This window comes from Oncorhynchus nerka, linkage group LG27 (genome assembly GCF_034236695.1).
Source record: "Oncorhynchus nerka isolate Pitt River linkage group LG27, Oner_Uvic_2.0, whole genome shotgun sequence".
NCBI classification, from domain to species: domain Eukaryota; kingdom Metazoa; phylum Chordata; class Actinopteri; order Salmoniformes; family Salmonidae; genus Oncorhynchus; species Oncorhynchus nerka.
The window spans coordinates 20,195,773-20,223,544 of NC_088422.1; the positions used below are offsets into that span (position 1 = coordinate 20,195,773).

Below are 27,772 nucleotides of genomic sequence, written 5' to 3' on the forward strand. Positions count from 1 at the left end.
TGTAGCCTAATAAACGGCATGCTTAACAAAAGAGCTTTCCCAAACGAGTCTAGTGGGAGGACCACACACCATATCATCGCGTCCCTCCAAGTTTACTTCGATATGATTGTTATTATATAAATATTTGCGCATAAAGGCTTTTCCACTGCCATTTCTCGCATAATTAATTGTACTGATACAAAAAGATCCCACATTGTCTAGAGTATTTTGGTTCGGTCGACATTTTGGAAAGTTTACCTGCAGGCCTGTCGTGATTTCTTTTGATCCAACATGTCATTTACTCGCATAAAAAGATTGGATGGAAACCTGGTTAGTGTCACAGATTTCTTGGATGCATTAAAGAGTTCCTCTGTTTGCATGGGAGCTCATGTGATTCAATTGGGGATCAGTGTAGCCTAATGCGGATGGCACAAATATAATGTAGACTGTAAAATGATAAGTAATAATAACTAAATACATTTTGGGAGAATTTACCCATGGTTGCTCTAGAAGGAAATTGCCTAGTTTTTTATGAGCAGTGCTTGTACAATATTGCAGATGGATATTTTCATGTTGTTCCTTGAAGCAGACTAGCGTCGACTATTCTTCCATTTCACAAATGTATGCACAGGGCAGCTACATTAGCTATGGAGTGATGTCTGTAAACTGTTAATTTGTTTGGTGTGTGAAACAGTGGGAACTGAAGTGTGAGACCGATCCTTGTGAAAAACTGTTATTGGATTTATTTATCACAATGTCTGGTGATTGTCTTTTATCCTTAATGCCCAAAGCCTCTCGTTCCTCCTTTGTTGCTTTCCACCCACGATCTTCTTAAATGGCTGCAAAAAGACTGTAGTCCAACCATTTGCTCAAATAGTAATTAAGGAAATGCATTAATTGTACAGGGAAGAAGCCTTGTTTAATGTTTAACATTGCAGCACCATCATTATCACCGCACATGGTTGTGGCTGAGGCTGTATCTTGTTTTGTTCCCCTCACAACCACAGGAGACGCAGACGGGTCTAGGTTTTAGAATAATCCAACTCTTGTTGATCTCTAATCTCTACAGCCTATCAAATGCACATTCTCAGTTTTCCCCTCTCACCTTGCGGCCGCTCAAGTCCTGTCATTTTACGTGGAATACTGTTTCCATGGCAACAGGGATTTAGGGGAGTCGCACATCAACGCGGCTGCTTCTGCTGTGTGTGCACAGCGAGCAGATGTGCAGGAGAGATCCACACGACAATTCACAGCTCTCTCCGAATGCCACGGACGAGGGGAGAGTGGGGGAGAGAGAGAGGAAGAGCTCAATCAATAGCATTTCCTCTTGTTGCTCCACCGTTTATTTTGTGTTTTATCTAAATGAAATGGGTCTGTGAGTGAATTTTCTCCCTTTGGTCTCTCTCCTCCCCCATGGGCCACGGCGACGCCCCTCTCTCCCTGTCCAGGGCTTCCTGAGCCGCCGACTAAAGGGCTCCATCAAACGCACCAAAAGCCAACCCAAGCTGGACCGCAACAGCAGCTTCAGAAACATCCTGCCGGGCTTCAAGACCACAGACAATGACAGGTGAGATGCTATTTATCAACCCCCTCCACACACCTACACACACACACACACACACACAGAACTGTACACACACAAACACATATTTCATTCTACAAACAAACACACTCATATCCACACACTCTTCACAAGGCTATTAATGTGCACTGGCTATCTTCCATTCACTAACCACTCTATGGTGTCAAGGTCAGTCAATTCTCGCAGGAAAAATAAGCTTTGTATTGTACAATGGGCTAATCCACATACTGTACAGTGTGATGTCCTCCCCAACCTTCATATTGTGGGGCTGTGACACCTCACTGGTCGGTGGAATGACACTGTCAGTAGCATGGCTGCAGTGCTTTACGTGGTTCATGCAGTGCTTGACGTGGTTCTTAACCTGCACACACAGTACAGGCTCTTGTTGAGGTGGGAGGAATTGGCTGAGCTGTGCTGCGCTGTGCTGTCTGGAGATTTCATCCCTCATTACACCTGCCCATTAGCCTAGGTTTGGAGGAAGAGGAAATCTTTCTCATGGCAACCACAAGGCACTGGAGCATGATAGTGGCAATGCTTGTGTGAGTAGCTATCCTGGAGTATGATGCAGTGGACCGTACATGCTTGCATACGGTTTGTTACTTTTGAGGGTGTGTTTGTTTGTGTGGGTATGTTTGGAACTGGCATCCAAGCTCCTGGCTCTAGTAGTGTAGACCAGTGTTTACTGTACCATCAACCAAATTTTGGTCTGCCCGGAGTACCCCTAAAGTACACACTCGTGCATTTTACTAGTAAGCCTAAAGTCTCATGAATCGTCTCAAGTACCCTCTGTGGATAGGCCAAGTACCCCCAGGGGTCCTAGTACCCCTGGTTGGGAACAACAACTGGTGTAGACAAACAGACTGGGCGGGTGTCGTCAACACCAGTCACTAACAGGTCCACTCCACTCAATGAGCTCACACAACCCACTGAGTGAACGTTATAAATGGCCATGCATCAAAGTGGTGCCACCTCCACTACACACTGTCATGTTTTGTTTCTATAGTGGCATGGACTCAAGTAGAGGTTGATGTAGCCTATATGCTATATCTGTTCTAATGGGGATTTGATTTAGTTTCTGAACATGAACATGTACCCTAACAACCATTTCATTATCAAATCAAATCAAATCAAATTTTATTTGTCACATACACATGGTTAGCAGATGTTAATGCGAGTGTAGCGAAATGCTTGTGCTTCTAGTTCCAACAATGCAGTGATAACCAACAAGTAATCTAACTAACAATTCCAAAACTACTGTCTTGTACACAGTGTAAGGGGATAAGGAATATGTACATAAGGATATATGAATGAGTGATGGTACAGAGCAGCATACAGTAGATGGTATCGAGTACAGTATATACATACTATATACATATACATATCAAGACTGTATGAGGAGCCAATGTGGGCTTGTTCCTTATTCCATAGCTGTACATTATGTTGTGACAATGTCATTTGTATGGACCTCCTTTGTCTTTGGTTTTGCTAACCCGGGACGCCTTTGCCTCGAAAGACTCACCCTGCACAGAACAGTGAACTGAGAGAACCCCCCTCCCCCAGTGCTGTAGTGTTTCTGTGGTCCCTTCCGTCGCCTGGTTAGCCATTGGAAGGGTTTCCAGGTCATCTTTTAGTTCCAGCTCAGGGCAGTACTGTACAGTACAGGCAGTGGCCTATTTAATTACAGTGGCACACAGCTCTGTAACAGAGAGACACACTAATACCAAGAGACATGGGACCCTCGGGCCAGCCTGTGTCGCAAGCCTTCTCAGCTTCGTGTGTGTACTAGTGTCTTTGTTTGGTTTTTATTTAAAGCTTCAATATGTAACTTTTGGGGCGATTCGTCCAAATTCACATTGAAATGTTTGTTTATAGATCTGTCATTCTCATTGAAAGCAAGTCTAGGAAGTGGTAGATATGTTATATGTGTGCTATGTCTATGCTTCCATTGCTTAAGTTTAGTTTTTGCGTCTTTTACTTTCGGCTTTGTACACCAGCTTCGAACAGCTGAAAATACAGTATTCTTGTTTATGGAAAATATATTTCAGAGATTTAGATGGTATAATGATTCTCTACTCCCATCAAACTCAACTCTGGACCTCGAAGCCACTTCCACTGCATTTTTTCATTGTTCCCCTCTCATCAGGGACTGATTTAGACCCGCGACACCAGGTGTGTGCAATTAATTATTAGGCAGAACACAATACCAGCAGGCTCCGGACTTTGTAGGGTAAGAGTTGAGTACCCTTGCTCTACACTATCCTTGCTAGTTTTGTCAAATAAACTAAAATTGAACAAACCACTTGAATTTTAGCAACCAGGAAATAGTGGAGCTATCTTTAAGGAAGAAAAAATAGGAAATAGACTGGTGCCTTTTTTTGATAGCAAGCTGCTGTCTTCATTTTAGAGCCTGATACCAATATTGTTTTTCTCTTGACTATAGTCACGAATTCGGACTGATACTGTACTGTATGTACTATATTGCAATTGGCCGTGTTGAGCTAGTGATTTCTCAGTGTGACTGGCTGACTGGCTCAATGGCTGACTGGCTCAATGGCTGACTGGCTCAATGGCTGACTGGCTCAGTGGCTGGCTGGCTGGCTCAATCATTTAAGTCATTTAGCAGACGCTCTTATCCAGAGCGACTTACAAATTGGTGCGTTCACCTTAAGACATCCAGTGGAACAGCCACTTTACAATAGTGCATCTAAATCTTTTAAGGGGGAGGGGGTGAGAAGGATTACTTTATCCTATCCTAGGTATTCCTGAAAGAGGTGGGGTTTCAGGTGTCTCCGGAAGGTGGTGATTGACTCCGCTGTCCTGGCGTCGTGAGGGAGTTTGTTCCACCATTGGGGGGCCAGAGCAGCGAACAGTTTTGACTGGGCTGCGCGGGAACTGTACTTCCTCAGTGGTAGGGAGGCGAGCAGGCCAGAGGTGGATGAACGCAGTGCCCTTGTTTGGGTGTAGGGCCTGATCAGAGCCTGGAGGTACTGAGGTGCCGTTCCCCTCACAGCTCCGTAGGCAAGCACCATGGTCTTGTAGCGGATGCGAGCTTCAACTGGAAGCCAGTGGAGAGAGCGGAGGAGCGGGACTGAAGTCAATGACTGACTTACCGGCTGGCTCAATGAATGAATAACTGACTGACCGGCTGGCTCAATGAATGACTGACTGACTGACCGGCTGGCTCAATGACTGGCTGGCTGGCTGGCTCAATGACTGCCTGGCTGGCTGGCTCAATGACTGCCTGGCTGGCTCAATGACTCAATGACTGGCTGGCTCAATGGCTGACTGACTGGCTGGCTCAATGACTAGCTTGATGGCTGGCTCAATGACTGACTGACTGGCTGGCTCAATGAATGACTGGCTGGCTGGCTGGCTCAATGACTGACTCAGCGGCTGGCTCAATGACTGACTGACTGGCAGGCTCAATGACTGGCTGGCTGGCTAGCTGGCTCAATGACTGACTGGCTGGCTGGCTCAATGACTGACTGACTGGCTGGCTGGCTGGCTCAATGACTGGTTGGCTGGCCCAATGACTGGCTGGCTGACTGACTGGCAGGCTCAATGACTGGCTGGCTGGCTAGCTGGCTCAATGACTGACTGGCTGGCTGGCTCAATGACTGACTAACTGGCTGGCTGGCTCAATGACTGGTTGGCTGGCTCAATGACTGGCTGGCTGACTGACTGGCTGGCTCAATGACTGACTGGCTGGCTGGCTCAATGACTGGCTGACTGGCTGGCTGGCTCAATGACTGGCTGGCTCAATGACTGGCTGGCTGGCTGGCTCAATGACTGACTGACTGGCTGGCTCAATGACTGACTGACTGGCTGGCTGGCTCAATGGCTGGCCTCCTGGCTGGCTGGCTCAATGGCTGATTGGCTTAATGACCGATTGGCTGGCTGGCTCAATGACTGACTGGCTGGCTGGCTCAATGACTGACTGGCTTGCTGGCTCAATGGCTGGCCTCCTGGCTGGCTGACTCAATGGCTGTCTGGCTGGCTGGCTTAATGACTGATTGGCTGGCTGGCTCAATGACTGACTGGCTGGCTGGCTCAATGACTGACTTACTGGCTGTCTCAATGACTTACTGGCTGTCTCAATGACTGGCTGGCTGTCTCAATGACTGACTGGCTGTCTCAATGACTGACTGACTGACTGGCTGTCTCAATGATTGACTGACTGGATGTCTCAATGACTGGCTGGTTGTCTCAATGACTGACTGACTGACTGGCTGTCTTGACTGACTGTCTCAATGACTGACTGACTGGCTGTCTCAATGACTGACTGACTGGCTGTCTCAATGACTGACTCGCTCGCTCACCCAATGACTCAATGACTGACTCAATGACCATGCATTCTACACTATAAATATATAGCCCACTGATTCGGAAACCAAATAAGTAGACTCGTAACTTTACCCAGGAAATGCACTAAATAGATCAATCAATATTGTACTGTATGTCCTCAGAGGCATCTTGACTGTTTTAATATCGCTCAGGTATTTACTGGCAGTAGTCCCAGGCAGGCGGGGATGAGCAATGTGGATGTGGTGCATAATAAAGACAGAATGAGGATTTGGCCTCGCTGTCAGAACGATATTTGCCACTTTTTGAGTCTCGGAGATTTGTGCTTAATTTAATAACTGGCATGTCGAATTTCATTCTGGAAGGTGAGGGAATTCCTCTTGTAGGATAGCCTATTATTAAAGTCAAAATCTGTATGATTTCCTGGTTTTCAATGGTCATTTAAATGAGTGATATACGGTATTTACCTATTGATTCTTGAATAATACAACTTATAAATGCCTCATGACTGAATCCATACACTTCCATTCGGGTCTACAATACATTTTGTTGTCTAATCACAAACTTATGTCATATCTCCCTTCCATCTTTCATTTCAAATGTGATTGATTTATTCCGATAAAGGTTATTTCATGAGTCTGTATAAAAGCTTACTAGCCTGTGATTTGAGAGTGGATAATAAGGTATGCCCTTTTACTCAGTCTGGTGCATCTGTTATCAAACATATTTGTCTCAAATACAATTTCAGCTGGAGGAGCTTGAGGCTTACCATGCAATCATCAGCTAACAATTTCTTATTGGTCAGTTTTTAACCTACACAAAACAGCATTCCAAAAATAAGCAACATTCACAGATATACAAAAATCATTGTAGAACCTATTCTGTCAATACAGTATGTAGCCTTTATATAGGGCATTTTATTTTCAGAGAGATTGATAAGACTTGCAAGAGCCTTCATTCAGAGAAAAAAAACACTCTTAAGGAAAATAACCCATTGTATCCCTACTGTCTAGACCAATGCTTTTCTCCACACCCACTCACTGTTGAAGCTATAAAAAACACCTAGCAGGGTCAGTCTTTTTCCAAATGTCAGGTCAAATTCCACATTTGAACTTTTACAGCAAATGTATTGTATTTGATAGCTACTGTACTTATAACATACAGCTGGCTTGTATACAGACCGTACGTTTGGTCCTTGTATAAGAGCATTTGATTTTGAACTGGCTCTTTCCGAGACCATCCGCCAAATGTTCCTGGCATCATGACTGTGCTCAATGGGCTTGGAGCAGAGCAACTTAATATTGCAGGCCTATACGGTAACTGCTGTCAGGAGCAGGAAGAAAGCGGGGAGGGGAGCTACTGCTTGACAGAGGCTGTCATCATGTCATGTCTCTGTTCCTTTTCAACACTGTCTGACATGGGAAATGACTCTGAGATCTTCTCACTGACAGACTGCATGTTAATGCAGCCCGCTCTATTCCTATCAGGCTCTGAGCCTTCCAGGGCCAGCAGCAAACACCATGCCAGGAGGAGACGGCATTGTTGATTGATTACACTGGTGGTGCTGTACCAGGTTTCCCATCAGTGTTATGTCTTGACATTAAGCACACGTTTGTTGAGAATCAAATCCCAATGACTGCAGAGAAACAGGATTCTGTCTGCCGCGAGACAGATTTTTGCCAATCCCACTAGCCCAGAAATGTCACGCTGAGCTAGGTGAGATGACATCATAATGGGTGCAAGTGTTGTGTTGATGATGTTGTTGATGCTGAAGGTTACAGGTCAAGACAGTTGTAGTGGTGATGTTGTTGATGCTGAAGGTTACAGTATATGCTGATGCAGAACTACCAGAGGCCACTGTCTTGACTGAGCAGTGATCTGACCAGCCAATGGAAGTGGTAAGCTATAATGCTTACGGCAGTGAATCCCACTCATCGGCACAAAGCCCCTGTCTTGTTACTTTGGATTTATTTGATTTAAATGAGAGCTTAACCCAATCCTTAACCGTTCGGTGTGGTTTGTCGTTTCACACACGCACGCATTCACGCACATACTTATTCGTTCTGTGTGAGTATGTAGTCCTTACCTGTAATTGGGTAGCTAATCGTTACAGGGCCGTTAAGCAAGAGATGATCACCTTGTTGGACTATCAGTCCTGGTTTTAGGCTGTGATTTCTCCATCTCTCCTATTCTTTACTAAGTGGTCTTTGTTTTTATATGTTTTTACATTATGCCACCTTTAATATAGTACTACTTAGCAACCTATCTATATTAGCCTCCTCTGGAGTACTCTTCGTTTTAATGTGGAAGGTAAGCAGAAAGCCCTTAAGGTACCAGAATTCTGTGGTGACGCGAGCAATGTGTCAGAAACAGTTGTGTGGCTCAAGCTGCGTTCACGTCCATGTAAGACTTCAGAGACACAATCAATTTGTGTGAAAGGAGAAAAAAACATATTGTGAAGTCTAGAAAATAAAATTGGCTGAAAATTGCTCACTTATCCGTGGAAAGTGTCAGTTGCCGGGGAAGCAAAGATACCATTTACTTTATGCAGTGTTGTCATAGAAACAATAAAAACCTGACAGTTATCAAGTGTGTATATTGTTAATTGTAACATTGTGCGTGTGCCTCCAGTGACTGAAATTCTTCTCAGAGCTGGCTGTCAATGACTGTCCCTCTTCTGACAGTGTAGGGAAGATAATGGCCACTTATGCTTTACCCTTGTTCTTTACAACTTTAGTGAATGCTGCCTATGAACAAGGCTTCTGAATTCTTCTGAACAGAGCACAGCTCCAAAAGATCTGATTGACCAATTAGCCCAAAGCTGACAGAGCATACCATATGGCCTCTCCCTGTACTGTCGGCGCGCACCCCCTCACTACTCCCCCGGAGGCAGGTCCCTGTGCAGGGAGCAGGCCGGTCTGTCACAAAGACACCAAGACAAAAGACCGCACGCACACGCACGCACGTACGTACGTACACACACACACACACACACGCGGCAGCGGGGGGCAGAGCTACATCATGCCACACAGCCTTATGCTGCGTGCACACAGACACACAGACAGAGAGAAGGAAGGATAGGAGAGGGATAGAGAGAGAGCGCAAGACGGTCGACTCCGAGCAGTCCTCCACCAGCCAGATAGAGGGAGAGAAGGAGAGAGAAAGCAGTTGCCCTTAAAGGAGAGGAGTGGGGGAGGAAGTAGGGCAGGCTGTCTCTCAGTGGGGCTAGAATAAAGAGTCCGGAGGAGACAGACTGGGAGGGGAGGGAGGGAAGGGGGTGGGAAGAGTGGAGGAGGGAGGGAAGAGAGAGAGAGAGAGGGAGGGTAGGAGAGCACAAGGCTAATAGCAGCTAGCAGAAGCCCACTGTGAAAGCTGAATGAGCACCACCATGCTCTCAGTAGAAAATGGAACTCTGAGACGGCTCCCTCATCATCCCCCACCTCTTCCATGCCCCCGTCCCCCCGCTCCGATTGTTTCCGGGGATTCTGATAGAATGTCTGGTGAGTATTCCGCCACATCTAATGGACTGCACTGTCTTCATCTCAGTGTGTTAGGGACGCTTAACAAGCTGCATTTACATATAGGCTTTGTGGGCTCGGCATCTCATTATCTGTCTATAGACATTGAGGATGTTTCTCATGTTTGGATGCTATGTGGTAGTCTCTGTTTAGAGCTGAGCGATATGGACAAAAATCCATTAATCGACATGAATAAATAGAAGATTATTTGTTGTTTTTATCCTTTAAACTACTACTACTACTACTACTACTACTAGTAGTTTGATGGTTGTAGCCTTCAATTGTCCCATTAACAATAACCCATACTAGAAAACTTATTTCAATCCAAACTTTGCATTTCTCTAGCATACGCTACTTATCATAATGAATGATATCAGCAAAATGCCTGCTATAAGTGATCGGTATGGTCGGTGTCAATCATTTTCAGTTTGTGGTCCCAGCTCTACTCTCTGTCATTCTGGTTCTGGTTTTCATTTACAGAGTCATATAATTTACATTTTGAATGATGGCGTGTCACATTAAATATTTGCTGCTAGTAGACATCTTCATTTGCTTTTAGCCAGGCAGCACAGTGTTCCTTTGTATCAGAATAGATGCACAACACTGTAGTTCACTCTGTAATGACATCTCAACAATGTTACTTTGAAAGGCATCCACAGATATGCTGCTATTCTAAAACCTATTGAAATATTCAATAGAGAAGTGGCAATCAGCTCTACCCGTGTGTGTGTGTGATGCATAGAGAGTCGTGGGGAGATATTTTCCTCAATCTTAATTCACAAGGAGCTCCATGTTGAGTATCAGGTCGGGTGCATGTGAAGAAGCTGAAACAGGGACCATAGAGGTCTGAATCCAGACCAACACTACCTCCCTTAATGCAGCACAGCTCCTCTGACTGCAAAAGAGAAGAAGGATGTTGGAGAAAATATTAAGGGCTTTAATGATTTCTGCCATGGCATTGTTTTACAGGCCTGTAAAAAAGGCATTGTGATATGCCTGCTGGCGTCTCTGTGCCTGCCGCGCACACACACACGCTAGACAGAGAGGCCAATCTTTTAATGGAAGGATTCTGGAGTCTGAAGTAAAGTGTTGGTGCTCATTAAATCCAAACTCCTGTCACATCCAATTTCTGGAAGCAATCAGACATCTTCTTAGCAGTGGAACAGTTGCCAAAAGGAGGCGAAAACATGTCATCACCCTTCTAAGCCAATGTGATATCATGTCTTCCCAGTCGCAGCACTTATTTTAAACACTAAAAGTGTTTAAAGACTTCAGTTTAGTGTGTATTTATTTATTCAAGATTTAAACCGATATGAATTTTAATATTTAGGTTTAATTTATTTGCACCAAATAAAACAAAACAGATGAAATTGAAATGAAAATGAAAAAGTGTGCAGGTATGGTTTGGAAGGCCTTCCAGTGCATTCGGAAAGTATTCAGACCACTCCCCTTTTCCACATTTTGCTACGTTACAAGCTTATTCTAAAATGGATTTTAAAAAGAACTAATCCTCAACAATCTACACACAATACCCCGTAATGACAAAGCGAAAACAGGTTTTTAGAAATGTTTGCAAATGTATTAAAAACCAAAAACAGATACTTTATTTACATAAGTTTTCAGAACCTTGGCTATAAGACTAGAAAGTTAGCACAGGTGCATCTTGTTTCCATTTATATTTATAATGGAGCCCCATTTGCTGCTGCCAAGGCATCAGCTACTCTTCCTGGGATCCAGCAAAATTATGGCAGTTTATACATTTTTAAAACATTACGATACATTCACAGATTTCAAAACACACTGTGTGCCCTCAGGCCCCTACTCCATCACTACCACATATCTACAGTACTAAATCTATGTGTATGTATAGTGTGTGTGTATATGCATGTGTCTGTTCCAATGTTTGTGTTGCTTCACAGTTCTCGCTGTTCCATAAAGTGTTTTTTTTTCTTTTTTAAAATCTAATTTACTGCTTGCGTCAGTTACTTGATGTGGAATAGAGTTCCATGTAGTCATGGCTCTATGTAGTACTGTGTGCCTCGAATAGTCTGTTCTGGACTTGGAGACTGTGAAGAGACCTCTTGTGGCATGTCTTGTGGGGTGTGCATAGGTGTCCGAGCTGTGTGCCAGTAGTTTAGACCGACAGCTGGGTGCATTCAACATGTCAATACCTCTCATAAATAAAAGTAGTGATGAAGTCAATCCCTCCTCCACTTTCCGCCAGGAGAGATTGACATGCATATTATTAATATTAGCTCTCTGTGTACATCCAAGGGCCAGACGTGCTGCCCTGTTCTAAGCCAATTGCAATTTTCCTACGTCCTTTTTTGTGGCATTTGACCACACGACTGAACAGTGGTCAAGGTGCGACAAAACTAGGGCCTGTAGGACCTGCCTTGTTGATAGTGTTGTTAAGAACACTGGCACAGCCAGAAGAGGACTGGCCACCCCACATAGCCTGGTTCCTCTCTAGGTTTCTTCCTAGGTTTTGGCCTTTCTAGGGAGTTTTTCCTAGCCACCGTGCTTCTACACCTGCATTGCTTGCTGTTTGGGGTTTTAGGCTGGGTTTCTGTACAGCACTTTGAGATATCAGCTGATGTACGAAGGGCTATATAAATACATTTGATTTGATTTGAAGAAGGCAGAGCATCATTTTATTATAGACAGACTTCTCCCCATCTTAGCTACTACTGCATCAATATATTTTGACCATGACAGTTTACAATCTAGTGTTACTCCAAGCAGTTTAGTCATCTCAACTTGCTCAATTTCCACATTATTTATTACAAGATTTAGTTGAGGTTTAGGTTTTAGTGAGAGTTCCAAATACAATGATTTTAGTTTTAGAAATATTTAGGGCTAACTTATTCCTTGCCACCCACTCTGAAACTAACAGTAGCTCTTTGTTGAGGGTAGCAGTCATTTCAGTCGCGGTAATAGCTGACGTGTATAGTGTTGAGTTATCCGCATACATAGAAACTCTAGCTTTATTCAGTCAGTGGCATGCCGTTAGTAAAAATTGAAAAAGCAAGGGGCCTAAACAGCTACCCTGGGGAATTCCTGATTCTGAGTTATATTTGATAGGCTTCCATTAAAGAACACCCTCTGTGTTCTGTTAGACAAGTAACTCCTTATCCACATTATAGCAGGGGGTGTAAAGCCATAACACATAAGTTTTCCAGCAGCAGACTATGATCAGTCATTTTATCATTCATTTCTCTCAGCCACTCATCAGTCATTTGTGTAAGTCTTGTGCTTCTTGAGTGTCCTTCTCTATAAGCATGCTGAAATTCTCAATTTCTCAATTTGTTTACTGTGAAATAGCATTGTATCTGGTCAAACACCATTTTTTCCAGAAGTTTACTAAGGGTTGGTAAAAGGCTGATTGGTCGGCTATTTGAGCCAGTAAAGGGGGCTTTACTATTCTCGGGTAGCGGAATGACTTTAGCTTCCCTCCAGGCCTGAGGGCACACACTCTCTAGTAGGTTAATATTTAAGATGTGGCAAATAGGAGTGGCAATATCGTCTGCTATTATCCTCAGTAATTTTCCATCTAGATTGTCACCCCGGTGGCTTGACATTGTTGATAGACAACAATAATTTTTTCACCTCTTCCACTCTGACTTTACGGAATTCAAAAGTACAATTCTCATCTTTCATAAGTTGGTCCAATATACTTGGATGTGTAGTGTCAGCGTTTGTTGCTGGCATGTCATCCCTAAGTTTGCTTATCTTGCCCATGAAGAAGTCATTAAAGTAGTGTGCAATATCAGTGGGCTTTGTGATGAATGAGCCATCTGATTCAATGAATGAAGGAGCCAAGTTGGCTTTTTCCCCCTGTAATTTAAAGTGCCCCAAAGCTTTTTTACATTCTTGATATAATTTATCTTTGTTTCATAGTGTAGTTTATTTTAATTTAGTTTAATTTAATTCACATGATTTCTTAATTGCAGTATGTTTGCCAATCAGTTGGGCTGCCAGACTTAATAGCCATACATTTTGCCTCAAACTATTTTTCAATTCCTCATCAATCCAAGGGGATTTAACCGTTTTTACTGACTGTTAGCACTTGGTGGTCTATAGCAGCATCCCACAAGAATGGGCTTTAGGTGAGGCAGATGAACCTGTAGCCATATTACTTCAACAGTATTTAACATTAGATCATCTCTTAAGCTTTACAGGAATGTGGTTCTGAATGTAGACCGCAACACCGCCTCTGTTGGCATTTCTGTCTTTTCGGTAGAGGTTATAACCATGTATTGCTACCACTGTATCATCAAAGGTATTACCTAAGTGAGTTTCAGAGATAGTCAGAATATGAATGTCATCTGTTACAAGCAAATTATTGACTTCATGGACCTTGTATTTTAGGCTACATATGTTAGTATGGGGTCTTTTTAGCAATTTTCTGGGTTGCTTGATTGTTTTTAATGCTTTACTGGGAAGCTTGTCAGAGGTAGACTTCCTCATGTTATTTACATTGGAGTTGATAGTGCAGGGCGAGCTGCGTAAAGTGGTCTTCCTACTATTGCACATCGCCTCAGTGCTAACAATGTAACTCTGGTTTATAGGCTCATGATTACTGCTTAAAATAACTGTAGGATAAACATATGTATTTGGTGCAATTAGGGGTATATAAATTAAATGACTTACATTCGGTTTGCCAATGCCCCTAAGATCATGTACATTTGATGCAGCATTATGACGACTCATTGTCACAATGATAGGGATTAACTGAGCTGGTCTTGGATCATTTACCAGTCATTGTTTCAACGCAGCCTTGAAATGCGTGGACAGAGTCCAGGAGCCAAGATGATTTGGATGGACTCTGTGATTCCTGTTTCCAGAAGGTGTCAAAGTTATCAATAAAAGTGACTCCAGCAGAGCTACAGTAGTATTTTAGCAAGATGTGTAATGCCAGCAGTCTGCTGAATCTTTCACACCCGCGGCCCAACAATGGTACTGGACCTGAAATTATTGGCCGTTTTTGGAGTCTTTTAATGACAGTCATTGACTGTCCTTGAAATGTTTCTACAGCTTGATCCGTAGAGCTCTGAGACAGGATTGTTTCGAGGCATTAGATTTGGAGAATGGTCTCCCAAAAATGTCTGCAGCATTGAAGTTCCCCAAGAACAATGTGGCTTCCATCATTCTTAAACGGAAGAAGTTTGGACCCACCAAGACTCTTCCTAGAGCTGGCCATCCGGTCAAACTGAGCAATCGGAGGAGAACCAGGGACTGTAGTGACGCCTCTTGCACTGAGATGCAGTGCCTTGGACCACTGCGCCACTTGGGAGCCCGATGGTCACTCTGACAGAGCTCCAGAGTTTCTCTGTGGTAATGGGAGAACCTTCCAGAAGGATAGTCATCTCTTCAGCACTCCACCAATCAGGCCTTTATGGTAGAGTGGCCAGATGGAAGCCACTCCTCAATAAAAGGCACATGATAGCACACTTGGAGTTTGCCAAAAGGCACCTAAAAGACTCGAGAAACAAGATTCTCTGGTCTGATGAAACTAAGATTGAACTCTTTAGCCTGAATGCCAAACGTCACGTCTGGATATAACCTGGCATCATCCCATACAGTGAAGCAGGGTAGTGGCAGCATCATGCTGTGGAGATGTTTATCAGTGGCAGGGACTGGGAGACTAGTCAGGATCGAGGGAAATATGAACCAATGCCTGAGGTTATTGTCCTGCTAAAAGGTGAATTCATCTCCCAGTGTCTGGTGGAAAGCACACCGAACCAGGTTTTACTCTAGGATTTTGCCTGTGCTTAGCACAGTAATTTTTTTATCCTGAAAAAACTCCCCAGTCCTTAACGATTACAAGCATACCCATAACATGATGCAGCCACCACTCTGCTTGAAAATTTGGAGAGTGGCACTCAATAATGAGTTGTATTGGATTTGCCCTAAAAATAATACTTTGTATTCAGGACACAAAGTGAATTGCTTTGCCAAAATGTTTTCAGTATTACTTTTGTGCCTTGTTGCAAACAGGATGCATGTTTCGGAATATTTTTATTCTGTACAAGCTTTTTCACTCTCTCAATTAGGTTTGTATTGTGGATGAACTATATTGTTGTTGATCCATCCTCTGATTCTCATATAACAACCATTAACCTCTGTAACTGTTTCAAAGTCACCATTGGCCTCATGGTGAAATCTCTGAGTGGTTTCCATCCTCTCCGGCAACTGAGTTAGGAAGGACGCCTCTATCCTTGTAGTGACTGGGTGTATTGATACACCATCCAAATAACTTCATCATGCTCAAAGGGATTTTCAATGTCTGCTTTCTTTCTTTTTTACCCACCCAAGGTGCTCTTTGCGAGGCATTCGAAAACCTCCCTGGTCTGTGTGGTTGAATCTGTTTGGATTCACTGCTCGAGTAAGGGACCTTACAGATAATTGTATGTGTGGGGTACAGAGTTGAGGTAGTCATTCAAAAATCATGTTAAACATTATTATTGCACACATTGAGTCCATGCAACTTATTATGTGACTTGTTACGCAAATTTTTACTCCTGGACTTATTTAGGCTTGCCATAACAAAGGGGTTGAAAACGTATTCACTCAAGACATTTCAGCTTTTCATTTTGTATACATTTGTAAAAATGTCAACCAAAAAAACATAATTCCACTTTGACATTGTGTGTGTGTGTGTGTGTGTGTGTGTGTGTGTGTGTGTGTGTGTGTGTGTGTGTGTGTGTGTGTGATCCAGTGACAAATATCCAAAATTTTATATTTTTTAAATTCAGACTAATGCAACAAAATGTGGACAAAGTCAAGGGGTGTGAATACGTTCTGAATGCACTGTACACATTAAAATACACCTTTTATTATACACGATACAAAAGCTAAATTAAATCAGAAAAAAACTGACGTTCTTCAGAGGCACAGAATAGCCTATTTCTGCATAGCCTCCATGTTCGTTCTTTCCTACACTAGAACATGCTTTCTGCCTGTTATTTTGTGGGACATCTTTGCTCTAATGTTTTCTATTCGGAACTAGGGTCCTTCGCGAGGCACATGTCCTGTTAGTAGGGAGTGTTTGAAACATTTTGGAGGTGGCTGGGATTTTAAAAAATAACTGTCAAAAAGCCACTTAGTAAACTGATATATCTGAGATAAAACTTGGAGATGGCTGCAGCAATGAATAACGATGAATAGGCTCGTCTTTATTCGCATCAAATATTTTGCAAATCTGTTGTCTTTGTTACACCTTTTTTTCCTTTTGATGTTTTAACTTTAACGGACTGGAACTGCACAACAGATGGCAAACTGCATACAGGGGAGATGCTGAAATGCTGTACTGTGCATTTAATCTGGTAGTTTGAATACAGTGCAACACGGCTACGCCCAGCAAAGGTCGTTACTTGGCAACCCCGAAGACTGCATGAAATAGCCTACATCTGGTGTAATAACACTACAAAACAGCGTTATGCCTCTTACTCACTCTAAATGAGACTAGAATGAGACAGAAATAAGCATGAACTACATGGCAAGAGTTAAATGAAAGATTGAATGCAGAAAATAAAGTGTTCTTCATTATGTTGTTAGCATAGAGGGATCTGAAAACATTATAGCATAGAAATTTGAAGCTCGTGTTGACTGAGTTATATTCTTCATTCTGTGCCAGTCTATTGTATACATGCAGACATGTTACTGTATCCACATTTTCATTTTTTAAATATATTTTTTTATATCTCCAGTATGTTCTGTGTTTAGTAATGCACTCCTTTTGACTCAGCCGAGTCACAAAGGCACTTGTTTCTCCGCACTTAATGGCCTTATTATTTCCTGTTATGTTATTCAGGCTCCTATAAGCCATCCAGTTCCTTGGCAGCATCACCGGATCTTCACTTTATAAGGCTTGACATCATCTACATCCTGTGATTTGTCTGTGTTCCAAATGTTGATTCTCCCGTTTGGGACACTACTAAGCCAGCACTGTGTTCTTAATCCCTTGAATGCTGGTGACAAAATCAGTGATACATAAAAACATTTCTCCAGATAAAATATCTCTGGGGTTTCTAAACATGAACAACAATATCAGTATAGAGTTGGATATTATTTTTTACTGATATTATTTTTAAATGATAGCGATGGGACCTGTCTGTACAGTAGTGCCACTTGTCTGGTGAACAGCAATACATATAACCTCATGAAATACTAGAGTAGAATATGCTATTGATAAATGACCCCTTCATACATCAAAATATCTAAATGTGCTAGTACTGTAAGTAGTATTTGCTTATGTTTTCATGTGTTTAGCTCAAATAAGAATTCTACTGTCGCAGAGACACGAAATTCCAATCTAATTTAATCGGCTGTTATGGAGTTGTGGGCGTACAGTTGAAGTCAGAAGTTTACATACACTTAGGTTGGAGTCATTAAAACTCCTTTTTCAACCTCTCCACAAATTTCTTGTTCATAAACTATAGTTTTGGCAAGTCGGGTAGGACATCTACTTTGTGCATGACACAAATAATTTTTCCAACAATTGTTTACAGACAGATTATTTCACTTATAATTCACTGTATCACAATTCCAGTGGGTCAGACCTCTGAAAGAAAATTGTAGACTTCCACAAGTCTGGTTCATCCTTGGGAGAAATTTCCAAATGCCTGAAGGTACCACGTGTATCTGTACAAACAATAGTACCACAGACCACCAGCTTCCCGGCTGATGTTTTGGTCACTTTTGAATGCTGGCGGTGCTATCACTCTAGTCGTAGCATGAGAAGGAGTCTACAACCCACACAAGTGGCTCAGGTAGTGCAGCTCATCCAGGATGGCACATCAATGTGAGCTGTGGCAAGAAGGTTTGCTGTGTCTGTCAGCGTAGTGTCCAGAGCATGGAGGCGCTACCAGGAGACAGGCCAGTACATCAGGAGACGTGGAGGAGGCCGTAGGAGGGCAACAACCCAGCAGCAGGACCGCTACCTCTGCCTTTGTGCAAGGACGAGCAGGAGGAGCACTGCCAGAGCCCTGCAAAATGACCTCCAGCAGGCCACAAATGTGCATGTGTCTGCTCAAACGGTCAGAAACAGACTCCATGAGGGTGGTATGAGGGCCCGACGTCCACAGGTGGGCGTTGTGCTTACAGCTCAACACCGTGCAGGACATTTGGCATTTGCCAGAGAACACCAAAATTGGCAAATTCGCCACTGGCGCCCTGTGCTCTTCACAGATGAAAGCAGGTTCACACTGAGCACATGTGACAGACGTGACAGTCTGGAGACGCCGTGGAGAACGTTCTGCTGCCTGCAAAATCCTCCAGCATGACCGGTTTGGCGGTGGGTCAGTCATGGTGGGGTGGCATTTCTTTGGGGAGCCACACAGCCCTCCATGTGCTCGCCAGAGGTAGCCTGACTGCCATTAGGTACCGAGATGAGATCCTCAGACCCCTTATGCTGGTGCGGTTAATTTGCAGATAAATTCATTAAAAATCCTACAATGTGATTTTCTGGAGAATTTTTTTTCTAATTTTGTCTGTCATAGTTGAAGTGTACCTATGATGAAAATTACAGGCCTCTCTCATCTTTTTAAGTGGGAGAACTTGCACAATTGGTGGCTAACTAAATACTTTTTTGCCCCACTGTATTATATACAAAATATATTTAATATGTTTTCACTGCAACTGCCAACCAACCACAGGAAGTCTCAGTAGCCCACTCTCAATGTGTAGACTGCCTGCTATTGCCTTCTGCCTCTCTGCTAAACATCAGATGAGGGGAGGTGGGGAGGCAGGGGGTCTGTGGGTAACTTGATTGGGTAACTGATTTAATAAAAAATACAAATGCATAAGAAATAAATGTGACTGGTCAATTATGTGAGTCGGGCCCAAGAGGGAAAAAAAATCCAACCACAGGAGCCCACTCTCAATGTTCAAAATACACCAGAGAGCATTATTTACCCACAGAGAATCAATAGCTTACAGAAATGTACTGTGGATGAAGCACATACAAGTCTCTGCATAAATTAAGGGAACACCAACAAAAAGTGTCTTTAAATGATGTTTGGCCACCATGAGCTGCCAGAACAGCTTCAATTCACCTTAGATTCTACAAGTGGACCTAAACCATGGCAGGAAAATTCACCCCACACCACATATACTTTGTATCCGTTGTTTACTCAAGTGTTACCTTTGTTTTGGCAGTATGCCTACAGTATATGCCTACAGTCAGGAAGGCTGCAGTCTGTGCGGCATGCGCACCAAATATAGTCCACAGCATGTTGCGTTGTGGCCATAGACATACTATCCCTAAAGGGTTTTATAAGCTCTTAGCCTCGCAATTTGACTGTTAAAAATGGGTACACTAGCAATGGATGCCTTTACTGACTTTTTTTTTGACTGCTTTTTCTCCCCAATTTTGTCATATCGAATTGGAAATTAGTCTTGTCCCATCGCTGCAATTCCCGTACAGACTCGGGAAAGCCAGCCGCACCAATGTGTCGGAGGAAACACAGTACACCTGGTGACCGTCTCAGCGTGCATGCGCCCAGCCCGCCACAGGAGTCTCTTAGAGCACGATGGGACAAGGACACAGCCCAGTATTGAACCAGGATCTGTAGTAACTCAGCTAGCACTGCAATGCAGCGCCTTAGACCGCTGCGCCACTCGGAGGCCGTGAATTATATTTCTATGATTGGATGCTGTTGGTTAGCCTTTTGTAGATTTCAAAATACAATGGTGGGAAAAACGCACAGTTTGGAAAGCAAATAAATACTGCTGAAAAGAGAAGACTAATCTGCGTGTAGGACCAATAAAAAAAATGTTTTCTCAACTCCCAATTTGTCGCTAACAGCTGCACTGTTTTCAACGTAGCTCATCTTGGCAAATGGTTTTAGGGGGCAGGGGATATGAAAAAAATCAAAGCGGTCCTGGCCCTGTTTACACCTTGTATCCTTTAAGATCAATGGTCCAATGAGTTCATTGAAACAATGCTAATTTCATTACATAACGGCCTTGTGTGTGTGCTTGGCCCCCAACAGCCTGCAGTGGCATTGATACGATCATTAGGTAAATGCTGAGCCACAGAACGCAAGTTGAATAGCTGCCATCAGACAAGCATGAATCTCTCTCTCAATAAGTGAATTAAAAATCAGAAAGGTTGTCAGCACAGTGCATTAACAGACTACAACATGAGTTAGCCTACTGCCGTGGAGTTTGGTCTAGAAATCCTGAAGCTTGTTTGCCATTGACTAGAAATATGCTTATAAAAATGTATATCATTGATCCCATACTATGGAAACCGACCCATTCCTATTCAAAGACCACTATAACAGTACTGCATGGGAACTAGTACAACTGTGTATATTTGTTTAATTTCATTTAGACTTATTGTAAGTGACTTTAAACTCACATTTGTAAGATAGTCACCAAGAACAAAATACATCCAGAGCTACCCATTTTACAATGTTACCGACACGCTAAAAGTTTTCCCATAAGGGATCTAGCTTCTCAGAGAGGAAGGTTTATATTAGTCCGCTCAGCTCTGCCAGTTATGCCTTTCTCTCTGTATCATTCTCAGTATCTCACTCTGTCCCCACACTGATAAGTTGAGCTAGAGAATACAACGACAAATTCATTACCTGAGGATTTTTTCCAGACTCATCCCCTGAGGCAGGAAGTAGAGCCATGTTTAATTCATGCAGCCAATGGAGAGCCAGGGGAGCGATGAGTCAGCAGATATCTGTTTGCTGCCCAGCAGGTGCTTAATTGCCCTGCTTATCCTCCTAGACATTGATTGTAGTGTGCATGTGTTAACCAACACCACTTAGAACAACTGAAAGATGAACATGCACTGTAGGGGTAAACATTTCTTCTACTCTCTCTGTCTATATTATCTGTGAGTCTTAATTGGCTTTTTGGCTTTTTCAGTCATTAAAATACAGTTGAGTTGTGGATTGAAGACGAAGCGTGTATTACGGATGTTATGATTTTTACGTACAATTCATATATGGAACCAATAAAACTAAAAGGAACCCTTGAAGTTACTTGGTTGCACAAATATCTTTATCTGTATCCGCTCTCATGTTTTTCTGTGGGTAGTATGGCTTACTGTGGGTAGTATGCTACTGTAGTATGTTTTACCATGGGTAGTATGTTTCACTGTGGATAGTATAGTAGTATATTTTACTGTGGGTAGTATGGTAGTATGGTTTCCTGGGGGTAGTATGTTTACTGTGGGTTGTATGGTTTACTGTGGTGTAGTATGTTTTACCATGGGTAATATGTTTACTGTGGGCAGTATGTTTTACTGTGGTGTAGTATGTTTTACTGTGGGTAGTATAGTTGTATATTTTACTGTGGGTTGTATGGTTTCCTGGGGGTAGTATGTTTACTGTGGGCAGTATGTTTTACTGTGGTGTAGTATGTTTTACTGTGGGTAGTATGGTTGTATGTTTTACTGTTGGTAGTATGTTTTATTGTGGGTAGTATGTTTTAATGGGGGTAGTATGTTTTAATGGGGGTAGTATGTTTTAATGGGGGTAGTGTGTTTTACTGTGGTGTAGTATGTTTTACTGTGGGCAGTATGTTTTACTGTTGGTAGTATGTTTTATTGTGGGTAGTATGTTTTATTGTGGGTAGTATGTTTTATTGTGGGTAGTATGTTTTAATGGGAGTAGTATGTTTTACTGTGGGTAGTATGGTTGTATGTTTTACTGTGGGTAGTATGGTTGTATGTTTTACTGTTGGTAGTATGTTTTACTGTGGGTAGTATGGTTGTATGTTTTACTGTGGGTAGTATGGTTGTATGTTTTACTGTTGGTAGTATGTTTTACTGTGGGTAGTATGGTTGTATGTTTTACTGTTGGTAGTATGTTTTACTGTGGGTAGTATGGTTGTATGTTTTACTGTTGGTAGTATGTTTTAATGGGGGTAGTATGTTTTACTGTGCGTAGTATGGTTGTATGTTTTACTGTTGGTAGTATGTTTTACTGTGGGCAGTATGTTTTACTGTGGTGTAGTATGTTTTACTGTGGGTAGTATGGTTGTATGTTTTACTGTGGGTAGTATGTTTTACTGTGGGTAGTATGGTTGTATGTTTTACTGTGGGTAGTATGGTTGTATGTTTTACTGTGGGTAGTATGGTTGTATGTTTTACTGTTGGTAGTATGTTTTACTGTGCGTAGTATGGTAGTATGTTTTACTGGGGGTAGTATGGCTTTCTTGGCTTCTTTCACTTCAAGGATCTCAATTGTTCTCTTGAGCTGTGTTATTGCCGTTCACGTTTAACGGTCTTGATGTTGGTCTTCTTCTCCCACTCCTACTATCTGTGACTAAGTGACCAGTAAGAATGCAACCTCCCTGTTTCTGCAGCTGTGCTCTGCCATTTGCCAGAGGCACTTTAAAGCATGGTGTTGGAGCAGCGTCCCCACCTGCTATACCATCAAAAAGACGTCCAAGCAGAAGAGTTACCAGCTGGGAGAGACTAGAGAGCCCCGTCATGCCAACCCCATAGAGCCAGATCCCGTGGCATCTGACAGGGTGTACCCACAACACCAGTCTGGTTTTGGTTCACATGCCTTCCCCAGCCCTCCTCTCTGTGTGGGACATCGCACTGGCTCTTGCCTGCGTTGACACATTGTATGTGTGTGACTGACCGTGTCTCTTCCTCTTCTCCCCCAGATCCCATCTGATGCCGAGGCTGAAGGAATCGCGGTCTCACGAGTCGTTGCTCAGCCCCAGCAGTGCAGTAGAAGCTTTAGATCTCAGCATGGAGGATGAGGTGTTGATCAAACCGGTGCACGGCAGCATCCTGGGCCAGGACTACTGCTTCGAGGTGAGCCCACCACCACCACTGCCTGTCATGACTGTCGCAGCTCAAGGCTCGCTGACTGCTGACTCATTTTAATAGTATTTCTTAGGATCCTGAACCTCGGTACATAATGCATTGTGTTTAATATACTCTTCATTTTGTTGCCATTACATATGTCTGAAAAGCTGCAGGTCTCTGACTTTCTGTCAAGCAGCCAGTGCCTTTGGGTAGTGTGTGTGTGTAGCTGGGCATTTGTTAGGGAGGAGGGTCTCCCCGCCCCTGCGCTTCCTGCCTGGTAGGGGCCTGTGTGTCTGTCTGACCCATCTGTTGGCATCTCCATGCTCCTGCTCTCTGTGGATCTGCTCTGAGAGGTGAGCTCCGAGGGGTCCCCATTCACAAGGATTTACTGCCTATTATGCTAAATCACGCTGCCAGCTGGACAGACCATGGCTCTGTGACCGAGAGGAAGTCTGACGGGGTCAGCCAAAAAAACAACAAGCATTTCTCTCATGATCAAGTGCAAGAGGATTTCAATGGCTGTCCAGGCTTTGTTTAGTCTGGTATCAGTGTGCACTGTGCAGACCCTGCAGCGCAGCTTGTGTGTGTGTGTGTGTGATACCCAACCCTGCTTTAGATTGGGTATGTAAGCCATCATTGTAAATAAGAATTTGTTCTTAACTGACCTGCGTAGTTAAATAAAGGTTCATTCGAAAAGATTGATACACACAGGCCATCATATGGGTGTTTTTCATGATTCATAACTTAAAGGGCTTAATCATCTGCCATACTTTCACAGGTAACTACTTCCACTGGAACCAAATGCTTTTCGTGTCGGTCATCTGCCGAGAGGGACAAATGGATGGAAAACTTAAGGAGAGCTGTACATCCTAACAAAGTAAATCAAATGCTATATAGCGTATAGGGCCCTCTGTGGAAGAAAATAATAACAGTACAATAGAATACATGTCAAAGTACCCAGGAAAAGTCTCACATGTTTGATGTTTTTCACAGGACAACAGTCGGCGTGTGGAGAACCTTCTAAAATTGTGGATTATTGAGGCCAAGGACCTTCCAGCCAAGAAAAGGTATTTCTGTGAGTTGTGTCTGGACGACACGCTTTACGCACGGACTACCTGCAAATTCAAAATGGACAATGTATTCTGGGGAGAGCACTTTGAGTTCAACAACTTACCTTCCGTCAAAAGTGTCACTGTCCACCTGTACAAGGAGTCGGACAAAAAGAAAAAGAAGGACAAGAACAACTATGTGGGCCTGGTCAACATTCCCGTCGGTGCCGTCACGGGACGCCAGTTTGTGGAGAAGTGGTATTCTGTGAGCACGCCCAACCCGAACAAAGGGAAAACTCCCGGACCTATGATTCGACTCAAGTCGCGGTACCAGAGCATGAGTATCCTGCCCATGGAGTCATATAAGGAGTTTGCAGAGTACATCACCAATAACTACATGCTGCTGTGCTCCATCCTGGAGCCTGGCCTTAGTGTGAAGAACAAGGAGGAGATGGCCAGTGCCCTGGTTCACATCCTACAGAGCACCGGCAAGGCTAAGGTAAGGCCTCCTACTTTCCACAGAGGCTGTCCTACACTCAAACGATAGTGTGTTGTGTTCTCTGCATTTCCGTTTTCAAATGATAGTCCAAAATAGTAATATTGCCGAATGTCAAATATAAACACAACCCAGATCGAATTGATAGTAAAGACAAAGCTCTCCTATTGTAATCATTACAACTGTGAGGGTTTTGATTGGTCACAGTCAGTGATACCATTGTCTCAGATAAGTCAACATCTCAGCTGCATATTGCACACAAAAGCTGCAAAAGATTAGGCAAGATAGTATAGGGGTCTGGGGTTTGAAAAGGAGTCCAGATAAGGTTATCTTGTCTCCGTCTAGGATTGGGGTTTAAAAGTCAAGTTAGCCTCATATTTCTAGTCTTTGGGAGTCCTCCCACATGCTTACTATAAGCAGTCTCCTAGACCTAGAAGAATGTGAATGCTTCCTGTTTGGGTTGGGAGAGGGTCGTGTTTATTAGGAGTCAAACAGAAGAAAGTGAACGGAAACAGGGATGTACTACTGGGATGTACTACTGGGACTTTTCGTTTTCCGTTGCAAAATGTTTTCTGGTGTTCCCTGCTGTGGAAAGATAATGGGTACCACCCCTGCTTAGAGTGGGTGGTTGGGGGACTATGATGACAACACTACATTGTATCAGCACTTTCTAATGAGGACTAGCTGAAAGGGGACTTGTGTACACTAACTGCTGCTAATACCTCCAATTTAGGACAATGGGCTGTGGTCAAAATGTTACATTTGAAACATAGGCCTAGATCATTTAAATTCAGTCCCTGTTTTTCACCACTTGCCATACGTTAGGCTATGTGGTAAATAGTCCTTCTTAAGTCCAGGTAATCAATACATGCCATTAGGGGTTGTTGTTTGGTGTTTTTGAACCAACAGTAATGGAATTTAAAAATGTAGCTGAACTGCGCACATGAAAATCTTCCCTACTACAGAGATCAAATCAAGCTTTCTTTATGCAGCACATTTCAGACATTGCAACAAATAAAAAACAATGAAAATAAAGGCTGAAATATTTACTACACAATAAACTTGAGATAAAAAGCTAAATAATGACAAATTGAACAACTAAAAAGCACCCTAAGGAAAAGCAAAGCAAAAAATGTGTTTTAGGATCTCTTTTAAATATGTCCACCAATATAGGTCATGTTAAGATTCTGTCTTTATCCACGTTCTGTCTTTATTTCAAACTGCGCAGATAATCAGGTCTCACCATGCCTGGAGAAGTGTTTCACATCTCAGGAGCTACATGAACGTGATCTATCTAGTTGAAATCAAGGCTATATCTCATATGAATGAGGTTGTGATCTGGTATACGGCCACTGTGCTGTCTTCTCTCACACCAGTCCCAGGAAGGAAAGCGGTGTCAGCCCCCTGTGGTAATTAGCCTAGTAGTCCTGGTTAATTCCTGATCCGCTCCATCCACTCTTCAGCTCCTGCTGTAAAACCATGCAGTGAGACTGAACGATAATGCGCGCGTGTGTGAGTGTGTTCGTGTGCACAAGGTCAGCACTTGTTATTGCGGAGCGCTGTTTCAGCATAGAAACTTCTCTTTAGATTTTGTCCCTCAAACTTTTCTGCTGCTATGTAACACCACTGTAATAATGCCGATACCCCACAGAAGCTTACGCCTACTAGTCTTTGCTAGAACAGCAACAGGGCGATGGAGCTTCATTAAACAGCCTTTCTTAGTTGGCCTACGTTCTGCTCTGAGAAACAAGTGGAGCTTTGCCTCATTATGCATCTATCCACTGCCCTGTGGTGGCTCACACCCCCTCATTTAATTTCCCTGTTTAGCCCTAATCCAATAGATGGATAGATAAGGATCCGTGGCTCTACGCTTTCACTTAGGTTCCTCCTATTCTAGAGGCTCTCTTTCATTTTAAAATGACTGTTGCTATTGGCTTCATTTTAAAATGACTGTTGCTATTGGCTACAACTTCAAAAAGACAAACAGCATAAGAGCTTGTTAGTGTGTTACCCACCTGGCGTAGTGTGTTAGTGTGTTACCCACCTGGCATAGTGTGTTAGTGTGTTACCCACCTGGCATAGTGTGTTAGTGTGTTACCCACCTGGCGTAGTGTGTTAGTGTGTTACCCACCTGGCATAGTGTGTTAGTGTGTTACCCACCTGGCATAGTGTGTTAGTGTGTTACCCACCTGGCATAGTGTGTTAGTGTGTTACCCACTTGGCATTAGGTGTTAGTGTGTGTGTTACCCACCTGGCATAGCGTGTTAGTGTGTGTGTTACCCACCTGGCATAGCGTGTTGGTGTGTTACCTACCTGGCATAGCGTGTTGGTGTGTTACCCACCTGGCATAGCGTGTTGGTGTGTTACCCACCTGGCATAGCGTGTTAGTGTGTTACCCACCTGGCATAGTGTGTGTGTTACCCACCTGGCATAGCGTGTTAGTGTGTTACCCACCTGGCATAGCGTGTTAGTGTGTTACCCACTTGGCATTAGGTGTTAGTGTGTGTGTTACCCACCTGGCATAGTGTGTTAGTGTGTTACCTACCTGGCATAGCGTGTTAGTGTGTTACCCACCTGGCATAGTGTGTTAGTGTGTTACCCACCTGGCATAGCGTGTTAGTTAGTGTGTTACCCACTTGGCATTAGGTGTTAGTGTGTGTGTTACCCACCTGGCATAGCGTGTTAGTGTGTTACCCACCTGGCATAGCGTGTTAGTGTGTTACCCACCTGGCATAGCGTGTTAGTGTGTTACCCACCTGGCATAGCGTGTTAGTGTGTTACCCACTTGGCATTAGGTGTTAGTGTGTGTGTTACCCACCTGGCATAGCGTGTTAGTGTGTGTGTTACCCACCTGGCATAGCGTGTTAGTAAGTGTGTTACCCACCTGGCATAGCGTGTTAGTTAGTGTGTTACCCACCTGGCATAGTGTGTTAGTAAGTGTGTTACCCACCTGGCATAGTGTGTTAGTAAGTGTGCTACCCACCTGGCATAGTGTGTTAGTTAGTGTGTTACCCACCTGGCATAGCGTGTTAGTAAGTGTGTTACCCACCTGGCATAGCG

The 27,772-nt window shown here is 43.3% G+C and overlaps 1 protein-coding gene across 1 annotated transcript in view; it reads left to right on the forward strand.

The window, feature by feature from the left end:
• Nucleotides 1-27,772, forward strand: part of LOC115111316 (disabled homolog 2-interacting protein-like) — a 135,396-nt gene that overhangs the window by 79,889 nt on the left and 27,735 nt on the right. Inside the window, 4 exon segments of the mRNA XM_029637238.2 lie at nucleotides 1,428-1,546; nucleotides 23,020-23,173; nucleotides 23,946-24,044; nucleotides 24,161-24,715. Of these exon segments, the coding sequence (XP_029493098.2) occupies nucleotides 1,428-1,546; nucleotides 23,020-23,173; nucleotides 23,946-24,044; nucleotides 24,161-24,715 (927 nt within the window).